The 11,069-nt window shown below is 50.2% G+C and overlaps 1 protein-coding gene across 6 annotated transcripts in view; it reads right to left on the bottom strand.

The window, feature by feature from the left end:
* Nucleotides 1-4,629: 4,629 nt before the first annotated feature.
* The window catches only part of SGSM2 (small G protein signaling modulator 2), a 35,494-nt gene continuing 29,054 nt past the window's right edge, over nt 4,630-11,069 (bottom strand). For 5 of the 6 annotated variants that reach the window (XM_074343234.1, XM_074343235.1, XM_045518981.2 and 2 more), the window contains 8 exons: nt 10,784-10,966; nt 8,765-9,139; nt 8,378-8,502; nt 7,880-7,962; nt 7,589-7,698; nt 7,078-7,174; nt 6,400-6,567; nt 4,630-6,187 (listed from right to left, as the gene is read on the bottom strand). In XM_074343234.1, coding sequence (XP_074199335.1) covers nt 6,099-6,187; nt 6,400-6,567; nt 7,078-7,174; nt 7,589-7,698; nt 7,880-7,962; nt 8,378-8,502; nt 8,765-9,139; nt 10,784-10,966 — 1,230 coding nt within the window. In that variant the 3' untranslated portion in view covers nt 4,630-6,098. The other variant, XM_045518980.2, reaches the window with a different exon arrangement.

Raw genomic sequence — 11,069 nt, 5'->3', positions numbered from 1 at the left:
TGTATCTTAAAGAGTGTGCAGAAGCTCTCTTCTTTGCACTGAGAAGATAGTCCCTGCAGCTCAGCCTACAAGAGACGGGCCTGTGGGCTGGGTAATGGAAAAGAAAAATCCTAAGTAGGAATCCAAGCGCTGTGATTGATCAGCTCATGCTCTGTAAGAGAGGAGGTCCGATTTCCCGGGTTGGAGGCTCCCCTGAGATGATGTTTATAGCATCCCACTCATGCTTCCTGCTCTTCTGTCTACACACACAGCTCTTAGCAGACCATCATTTTCGCTGTGGAATTCCATCTGGCCCTAGAAGCCCAGCCAGGAGCCTGGGAGTGCCAGCACTTTTGGGTGGAGCAGAGAAGGGGTGGGAGTGTGTAAAGGAACCAGCCACTTCCAGGCTAGTGTATCAGGGGTCTTTGGTGAACTTTCAGGTGGAGTCAGAGCAGGGGGAATTCTTTTTAATTGAAGTATAGTTGACTTACAATGATGTGTTTCTGGTGTACAGCAAAGTGATTCTGTTATACATGTATATATTCTTTTTCATAGTCTTTTCCATTATGGTTCATTATAGGATATTGAATGTGGTTCCCTGTGCTATACAGTAGGACCTTGTTTATCTGTTTTATATATGGTAGTGTGTATCTGCTAATCTCAAACTCCTGACTTATTCCTCCCTCCCTCACCTTTCCCCTTTGGTAACCATAAGTTTGTTTTCTATGTCTGTAAGTCTGTTTCTGTTTTGTAAATACATTCATTTGTATCATTTTTAAGATTCTACATTTAAGTGATACCATATATTTATCTTTGTCTGACTTAATTCACTTAGTATAATCTCTAGGTCCATCCACGTTGTTGCAAATGGCATTTCATTATTTTTTATGGCTGAGTAATATTCCATTGTGTATATATACCACATCTTCTTTGTTCAGTCATCTGTTGATGGACATTTAGATTGTTTCCATGTCTTGGCTATTGTAAATAGTGCTGCTATGAACATTGGGGTGCATGTAGCTTTTTGAATTACAGTTTTCTCCAGGTATATGCCCAGGAGTGGGATCATATGGTGGTAACTCTATTTTTTAGTTTTTTAAAGAATCTCCATACTGTTTTCCATAGTGGCTGCACCAATTTACATTCCCACCAACAGTGTAGGCAGGTTCCCTTTTCTTTACACCCTCTCCAGCATTTGTTATTTGTAGACTTTTTAATGATGGCCATTCTGGCTGGTGTGAGGTGATACTTCATTGTAGTTTTGATCTTTTCATGTACCTATTGGCCATCTGTATGTCTTTTTTTCACGTTGAGGTATAGTTGATTTAAACTGTTGTTAGTTTTAGGTGTACAGCAAAGTGATTCAGTTACACATACATACATATGTATACATATAGATTATTTTTCAGATTCTCTTCCATTATAGGTTATTACAAGATACTGAATATAGTTCCCTGTGCATACAGTAGATCCTTGTTGTTTATCTGGTTTGGTTTTTGTTTTGTTTTGTTTTGTTTGCACTGAAAGTATTTTTTTTCTTGTCTACTTTGTTTTTCAAACACCTTTATTATGGTATGGCAAACTACACATATTTCAGATGTACAACTTGATGAATTTTGATAGATGTATACACCCATGAAACCACCACCACAGTCAAGATATCTAACATTTCCATCACTTCCCAAGAGGTGCAATTTTTGAAATCCCAATTTATCCCTTCCCACTCCCTTTACCCCCTGGTAACCGTAAGTTTGTTCTCTATGTCTGAGTCTGTTTCTGTTTTATAGATAAGTTCATTTGTGTCCTTTTTTTCAGATTCCACATACAAGCGATATCATGACATTTTTCTTTCTCTTTCTGGCTTACTTCAGTTAGAATGACAATCTCCAGGTCCATCCGTGTTGCTGCAAATGTAATTATTGTATTCTTTTTTATGGCCAAGTAGTATTCCATTGTGTGTGTGTGTGTGTGTGTGTGTGTGTGTGTGTGTGTGTGTGTGTGTGTGGTACACACACCGTATCTTCTTTATCCAGTCATTTGTTGGTTGACATTTAGGTTGCTTCCACGTCTTGGCTATTGTAAATAGTGCTGCTGTGAACATTGTGGTGTATGTGTCTTTTTGAATTATTTTTCTCTGGAATAGGATTGCTAGGTCATATGATAAGTCTGTTTTAGTTTTTTAAGGAACGTCCATACCGTCTTCCATAGTGGCTGCACCAATTTACATTCCCACCAACAGTGTAGGAGGGTTCCTTTTTCTCCACATTCTCCAGCATTTATCATTTGTAGACTTTTTAATGATGGCCATTCTGACTTTTGTGATGTGATATCTCATTATAGTTTTGATTTGCATTTCTCTAACAATTAGTGGTGTTGAGCACCTTTTCATGTGCTTGTAGGCCATCTGTATGTCTTCTTTGGAGAGATGTCTATTTAGGTCTTCTGCCCATTTTTTGACTGAGTTGCTGAGTTTTTTTTTTAACATTTTTCTTTTTTTAATTTTTTTTTTTTCGGGAGTAATAAGCTTGTTTTTCTTTTGTTTTGTTTTTAATTTTAAGGTGTATGAGGCTGTTTGTATATTTTGGAAATTAATCCCTTGCTGTTTGCATCATTTACAAACATTTTCTCTCATTCCATAATTATCTTTTCATTTTATGGTTTCCTTGCTTTGCAAAAGCTTATACGTTTGATTAGGTCCCATTTGTTTATTTTTGCTTTTATCTCTTATTACTTTGGGACACTGACCTAAGAAAACATTGCTCTGATTTATGTCAGAGAATGTTTTATGTATGTTCAGTTCTAGGAGTTTTATGGTGTCATGTCTTATATTTAAGTCATTAAGCCACTTTGAGTTAATTTTTGTGTGTGGTATGAGGGAGTGTTCTTTATTGATTTACATGGGGCTGCCCATCTTTCCCAGAACCACTTGCTGATGAGACTGCCTTTTCATTGTATATTTTTGCCTCCTTTGTCAAAGATTGACTGTAGGTGTGTGGATTTATTTCTGGGCTCTCTGTTCCATTGATCCATGTCTGTTTTTGTGCCAGTACCACACTGTTTTGATTACTGTAGCTCTGCAGTATTATCTGAAGTCTGGGAGGGTTATGTCTCCAGCTTTGTTCTTTTTCCCCAGGATTGCTTTGGCATTTCTGGGTCTTTTATGGTTTCATATAAATTTGAAGATTATTTGTTCTAGTTCTGTGAAAAATGTCAGGTAATTTGATAGGGATCACATTAAATGTGCAGATTGCTTTGGGTAGTATAGCCATTTTAACAATATTAATTCTTTCAATCCAAGAATATAGGATATCTTTCCATTTCTTTGAATCATTAATTTCCTTTATCAGCATTTTATAGTTCTCAGCATTTAAGTCTTTCACCTCCTTGGTCAGATTTATTCCTAAGTTTGTTTGTTTGTTTGTTTTTGGATGCAGTTTTTAAAGAAATTGTTTTTTGTTTTTGTTTTTGACTTTCTGATATTTCATTGTTAAGTGTATATTAATCTTATATCTTGCTACCTTGCTGAATTCATTCTAGTAGTTTTTGCATGAGTCCTTAGGGTTTTCTGTCTATAGTATCGTGTCATTTGCATATAATGACAATTTTACTTCTTCCCTTCCAATTTGGATACGTTTTATTTTTCTTGCCTGATTGCTGTGGTTAGGACTTCCAATACTGTGTTGAATAGAAGTGGTGAGAGTGGGCATCCTTGTCTTTTTCCAGATTTTAGTGGGAAGGCTTTCAGCTTTTCACTGTTGAGTATTATGTTGGCTATGAGTTTGTCATAGCTTTTGTTATGTTGCAATATGTTCCTTCTAGAACCACTTTGGTAAGTTTTTATCGCAAATCGATGTTACAGCAGAGGGAATTCTGATTGCTTCAGCCTACAGGATCAGCTAAGGGGTGGGGAGGGGTTCCCTTGAGGGGCTTATAAGGTTCCCTGGCCCCACGGTTCCTGGTGTCAAATGGTTTCCTTGCCTGGACAGCTCTGAGTTTTCAATAGGCCCTAATGCCCAAAAGGCTAGTCTTCTCTACACCAGACCACATGCTGGTGACTGGAGCCCTCTACCAGGAACTATGGATGATGGGGAAGTGGCCCTCTGAGGTAGAGGAAGGCAGGTGGGAACCTGCTATTTCAGTCCAGCCATTTCCATGCCTCAGCGAATTTGACCCCTGCTGACAATAATCCCACACCTCATCCTGAAGGAGGTGTCTCAAAGGCAGTGCTCAATGGGCAGGACCCAAGGCCAGAGGGGCTAGAGGGGCCAGGAGTTCTTGTAGATTCTCAGTCAAGGTCCAGCTCATCACTGTAGCCAGCCATGAGGCCAGGCAGGCTGGGAGAGGGAAGGGGCAGGGACCCTCACACATCCAGAGGCTAGAGATGCTATTGGCCAGTCTGAGACAGAACTGCTGGCTCTGGGGCAAGGTCCTCCTAAGGGCTCTGAGTACTTGGGGTCTATCTACCTATCCCCCCCGACTGGTGCATAGCCAAGGTCCCTCTTTCCTGGAAATTCTGGTTTTTCTTCACCATCCGTTCCTCGTGGGGCTAGTCCTCTTTACTGTTCAGTCATTGGAGCTGACAGAATTCCCCAACACACCCAGTCACTCTCTGTCCAGTGCCAGCCCACAAACAGCCCCCAGAGCCTCAAGCATTGCCAAATGCTGTGTTTATTGGTCTGTTATACTGAAGAGTATAGTTTCTGAGCCAAAAAAACATACACACTCTGCTCCTCACAAAACCACTGAGTCACTAAGGCAGGCACACAATGGCCACCATACTTGATGGAGGCCAAGGACTCACACAACAGGTAGGCAGTGGGGCAGGCTGCCCCCACACAGGCCGTGCAGCGCCTGGGGCAGGGCTGGGCTGGGGAGACTGCCAGGTGCAGAGTGGCTGCTGGGCCCTTTCCCGTGTTTCTCAAATGCAGGACGTCTCCAGACCTTAGTGACCTCTGGGCAGGCCCAGCCCCTGTGGCATAGTGGCCTCCTGGCCCCAGAGCAAGGCCTATCCTGCATGTGTTGATGGGACGGTTAAGTGTGGATGACGGAGCAAGCTGTGTGACGAGGCCTGGGGTCATGAGCTGGGCCCTTCCTAGCACCTCCATGAGTGAGGTTCCTCCATGGGGGTTTCTGGGTCCCTAGCATCCTCGGCATCCTGACAAGCATGTGGAAGGAAGACCTAGCCTTGCTTCTCACCAGGGACACGCTGGGGAGAGCTAAGCACCCTCCCCTCCGCCTTAGGGACTCTGGAGATGCCTTGGGTAGATGACGGGCTGCCGCGCGCTCTGAGCCCGTCCCTGAGAGGAGGCCATGACAGGGTTGCCTCGTAAAGAACCACCCTGGGGTTCCTCTCGAAAGCAAGTGCTCCTACCACATTCCAGTTCATTCAGGTGGCCAAAGCGTCATTTATACAGTTTTCAGGGATGCATCTGACGCATAAAGCACGAGCAGGTGTTAAGAATGAGGCTGTACAGGCACATGTGGGTGCACTGTATGGGCTGGGGGAGTGCATGGGGTCACCTCAGGTGGCCAAAGGCAGTGGCAGTGCTGCTGAGGTGGGTTGCTCCCACCCAGGGCCCACGTTGTTGGGCTGCCCCAGTCTCCGGGGAGGACGTGAATGCAGGTCTCCTGCACCCAGAGCACCCCCCAGCTGGGGCTGGTGTGTGCACATGCACTGGACCTGCAGAGGGACGCTCAGCAGGGATACAGCACAGGGTCCCCTGGACCCACTCAGGTAGGCCTAGGCAGCTACAGCCCTCCTAACTACAGGGCCCCAGGAGAGGCCACGAGGAGCTGCCCAGGCCGAGGCTGCCAGTGGCAGTGGGGCTATCTCCAGGCATCTGAGAGGGGAGCAGAGTAAGTGTCCCTCAAGGCAGCCACTCCAGGAGGCTGACCTCTCCCATCCTGGCCCTGATCCGAGGGCGTCCTGGCCCCAGACTCGCCCTGCAGGGCTAGCACTGCCTGGAGTCGGATCCCAGGTTTACAAGCACTTTGTTAGGAACACAGTTGAGCAGGCGGGGTCGGCTGGGGCACCTCCCTCTGCAGGGCCCAAGGGCCCAGGAGGCTCTGGAGGCCCTGGAACCCAGGCTCTGGTGGCTGCTGCCTCCCAGCCACAGCCCTCACTTGTTCTCTATGAGCATCTGCACCTTGTGGACGAGGTCCCGGGCGATCCGCAGGATCTCCTGGGCGTCATGATGCTCAGCCCGTTCTGGGGGAGACATGGGTAACTGTGGGGATGCTGGAGCAGGGGCAACAGTCTGGGAGGAGCCCTGGGGCTGCCCACCCTGCTCTGTTTCCACCTGGACTCCTGCATTTGCTTACGGGACAGGGACCAGTATTGCTGAGAGTCCCTCCTACCCTGTGCAGGCCAGGAGTGGAGGCTCCCGCTCCCTGGCTGGGGCACGGCTGAGTGGCTCCTACCGTTGAAGAACTTGATGATGTCGGTGAAGTCCATGTTGTTGTCGCGGATGATCTCGCGGTAGGTCTCCACCAGGGCCAGGGCGATGAACAGGACAAAGTGCTCCGACGAGATGTGCCGGGCCGCCCAGATCACCTCCCACACAGCAAACACATCCTCATACGGCAGCTCTGGAGACAGCGAGGGGCCAAGGCTGGGCCTGGCTGCCCACGGGCCTCTGGACAGAGCCTTGTGCTGAGACAGAGCTCCGGGGAGCCAGAGTCCTGGGATTCTCTCCACTACAGGAGCCAGTCCAGGAGAAGGGGTCTGTGCCCCAGGCCAAAGCCCCACCCTTCTCCTTGGTAGTTCCTGCACACCAGCCTCCTGCAGATGCCACACCACACTCAGCTAGAGCAGCTCACTTTCATAGGCCTTGGTGCTTGTGAAGATTTGGTTTGAATGCAGTTCTGAAAACCACTGCCTTTGGGTGATTTTCAACCCTGGCTGCACTGTCAGTTCACCTAAGGGCGTTCAAAATTGCCGATGTCCAGGCTCCCACATTTAGTAAGTGTGGGGCTGGGTGGGGCCCAGGGCTCCCCAGGGTTTCTAAACTACAGTGTGGGTTGAGAATCACTGACTTTGGGGAAGAGGGATCTCCCACTGCCCCTGACCCCAGGCCTACCCTCCAGCCCACCTCTTACCTCTCTTAAAATCCAGCAGGAACCAGCGGTAACAGAAGTAGAAGTGAGTGTAGTCTCCATTCTGATGCATCAGTTCAAACAGCTCTGAGTCCAGGATCTGGTGTGTGGAGAAAGGGAGCCGGACTGAACCAGTGCTGCCGCCCTGCTGGAGGCCCCCCCTGTGCCTCCCGGGCTGCCCCACAGCTGCTCTCGCCACTCCCATCTCCTCGGGTGGACGCTGCACTCTGCGGCCCCACCTGTCTCTGTGGGATGTACTCTCTGGAATTACACCATTTCTGGGTGATTTCATCACCAACCGCACAACTCATCAGAACTCTCATGAGCATGAGCTGTCACCCTCTAACACTCCTCAATTTGTAAGGTTGAAATGATGTTTGTTTTTTTTTTTAAAGGAAAGAAATTAAGCTTATAAGTAAAAAAATACTTTGGGAGTGCACCCTAGCCTCCCTGTGGACAATGAGCAAGCCCAGAGCAGCTCGGTCACTTGCCCCAAGGCTGCTGCCAACCTTACCTGGATGAGGGAGCGCATGTTGGCAAAGTGGGTGTCCATGGCGCCCCCATTGGGGAAGTTCTGGCTCATCCTCTTCATGAGGTGGCTGAAACAGCTGTAGGCCAGCTGGTCTGTGGGGAGGTGGGCATGAGGCCGGCAGGGCAGGAGACCCCAACGCCTCACTCCACAAGGGGACGGGGCTGGCTTACATCCCCACCCTGGCAGACCACGTGGTCTCCTTTTCCTTTCTCCAGCTTGAGTTGGCCCAATCCCAACACCATTTAGGGAACAGTCCCCCCCACCCCTCCTCACCATTGTCGAGGATGACCAGGAGAGGAGCCAACAGGTCGCACATGCCCTGCACGTATCCCACGTCCAGGTGCTCCCACACATAGCTGAAATGCCGGGGACAGTCGCTGTGGCTGTGCACCATCTTCCCCTCCCCTCAGGGACTCCTGGGGAGACGGTGCCCAGAGCAGCCTGCTACCCAGAAGGTAGCCTCTCCAATAACCTGGAGCACGATGGCAAACGACCCACAGCCGCTGTCCTCAAGGCCCTCAGGGGCTCAGGGAGAGGGATGGGACAGGCGTCACCACCTGGTGTGCTGGGGTGGGGCATCAGCTAAGGCTTCCTGAAGAAGCATGGTGAAGCTGAGATCTAAAAGACCTTGAGAATGAAGAGGGGTGGGGTGGGAGGCACAGCAGACAGAGGGAGTGAGTCGGGGCAGGACAGGGGAGCAGGTGCTGCTGGGCCGAAGCTTTCATGGGGCAGGGTCCCCGCCTCCCACTGAGCCCTGCCCCACAGTGGCACCTGCACATGATGTCTCGGAGCCTCTCGAGGTTGGGGGGCGTGAAGTACCAGTAGTTGCGGTCACATCGCTGCACATCCTTGTCAATGCGGTGCAGATTTAAGGCCACGGTGTCCAGTAATTCTATCTGGAAGAGTGGAGGGCCCTCAGTGGTGAGTTGGGGGCCAGAGGTGATGCCCAAATAAAGGAATGCAGCAAAGGCAGGGAACCAAGGGACACAGAGAACAGAGTCCTCTGGGGATGCTGAGATGAGCTCAGTGTCCCCTCCAAGACAGTCAGGGTCCCCCTACCCTCCAGCCCATCAGCCCCTGTCCCCAAGCTTTGGGGTGTCAGGACTGCCTCTGGGACCACTGAGAGCAGTGCCCAGGAGACAGGGAACGTCCACATACAGTGTAGGCGGCAGCGCACACAGCCGCAAGCTCCTCCCCTGCCTCCAGCTCGCCAGCCCGTGAGGCCATCTCCTGGCTGGGATCTTGGGACTCAGAGAAAGCCTGGGCTGCAGGGACCGGCCCATCAGAGCCTTCCTCCCCACCGCCGTCCTCCTCCTCAAAGCCCACGCTCTGTCCCTCATCTATGCTCGACTGGATGCCTGAGGCCACGGAGTAATTGCGAGAGGAAGGCAGTCCCGAGTCTGGAGAGTCGAACTCCACTGACTGCTGCTCCACCATGGCGGTGCCGGGGGGCCCGGCCCCCACCCCCGGCTCGGGCTCCGGTATGGGATCTTCCAGCCTTGGGGGCTCCAGGTCATCCACAGAGACAAATACCTGGTGGGGGCAAACAGATGAAGGGGCTCACACTTGCACTCCAGCACCATCCCACCGCTCGTCTCTCCTTCCAGGGTCAGACTGAGAGGGATGGAGAATTCTCACAGCCCCACTCCCACACCATGGCGTCCAGCACTGCCTGCCCCAGGCACCAAGCAGCCCCTCTGACCCAGCCGACCAGGCTCCTGAAAAGCACGAAAACAGTCTTCAGCCCCATCTGGTCTCACTGGTGAGAAAAAGTGTGAAACGCTCCAGGGCAGAAGGGGAACTGGAGGCCTGGACACTTGATGGCCAGGGTGAACGAAGTGTCATCCAACAGAATACAAGTCCTGAGGCTGCCTCAGGTCAGAATGGCTTCCGGTGTCGGTGGGGCTTCTGCGGCAGTCTAGGGATGCGGCAGGCTGGAGGGGTTAGGAAAAGTAAGTCCTTCCTCATTGTCAGTACTGATGCTCAGTAGAACAAGGCAGGACACCGCCCTAGCGAGGACCACATCAGTTACATTAGCTGCAGACAAGCTGAGAGGTAAGAAGTGAAAAGAAACGTTCTGCTCATTGCAAACAGTCCACGCCACCAGACAAATCACAGGGAAAAGAAGAGACATACACTTTTGTTTCATTTTGGTTTTCTATTTGGACTATGTAGGGTATGGATGTTAACAGGAGTTTTCACTTTGGGCAAGAAGCATGAAATGCTGTTTGGTTAACATCAGGTAAGGCCATGATTCTGAGGCAATCCAGAGCCTGAGAACAGTGCCAGTGAGAAAGGCGACTTGTGTCCATAAGCTTAGCAGCTGGGGCACTGGTACAGACTCAGGATTTTACAAAACCCAAAGCCAGATAGAGAATATGTTCACTAATGGAGATTAAGAACAAAGCACATGGAAAGGAGAGTGTGCCTTGGTAGTTCCATTTCTTTCAGTCCTGCTCCAAAAGTTTTATGTTAGTAAGGAGTTACATAACAAGAATTATACTACCTGAAGCGGCAATTTTAAAGAAAAAACACAAGTTAATAAAAGAGTGCCCTGAAAACTGAAACTTATCAGTTCCTGTTGGCCCTGCGGCCATTGTTTGGGACTTGATGTTCACCTAAAAGGCAGGAGTGACACCAGAAGAACTACACAGGCTGTGAACGGGCTCTGCACAGTCAGCTCTACAGGGTGATGCGGGGTCTGGCCAGCGGACACCACGGGACTGCTAAAAGTGTTCCCCTGGCCCCTAGCCAACAGCTCCCAGTGCACCACTACAATCAGGGGAGAGTAGAGCTGAGAGGGGGCACTGAGGCCCACAGATGGAAGAGAAGTGACTTGTCTTGTCACTAGTGGACCTGGGACTAGAATCCAGCGAGGCCCATTCCTAGCCTTGAGGTCTCTCTACAAGGAGAGAAGGCCTCCCTAATTCCCCACTAATCCACCTTCCTCTACTAGTCCATTAAAACAGAACACAGTGCGCCATGTCACTTCATTCCTGCAACACCCAGAGAAGTGGGCAGCAGGGGACCAGCATCCCACTTTTCAGTGGAAGAAAATGAGACTGAGACACAGACACATTAAGCCATCCTCCAGGGCTCTGCGGCCAGTGGGCACTAGAGGGCAGGCCTGCCATGCTGGGAGCCCCGCCCCCCACCCCCAGGACCCCGCAAGCTCACATCATTGCTGATGGTGGAATCTCGGTGGATGAGGCGCTGCACGTGGCTGTCAATGCTACTGCCCGAGGAGAACTTGGTGAGTGAGGCTGGGTGAGCCTCCCGCTCCCGTTGCCTCACCACCACCTCACAGGCCTTCCACTCCGCCAACACCCGCTGGTACCTCGCTGCCACCACTGTGTCCACCTGTACTCAAACCACAATGTGAGTGTTGGGGGAGGGGTGCTGCAGGCCCTCCTCTGCAGCTCTCCTCCTGGGACAGCTGGAGACCAGGGTCCGGCCCAGCGGT

The sequence above is a fragment of the Camelus bactrianus genome, chromosome 16 (assembly GCF_048773025.1).
Source record: "Camelus bactrianus isolate YW-2024 breed Bactrian camel chromosome 16, ASM4877302v1, whole genome shotgun sequence".
NCBI lineage: Eukaryota > Metazoa > Chordata > Mammalia > Artiodactyla > Camelidae > Camelus > Camelus bactrianus.
The sequence above is the reverse complement of the archived record's forward strand: the minus strand, read 5'-3'. Positions and strand labels throughout refer to the sequence as shown.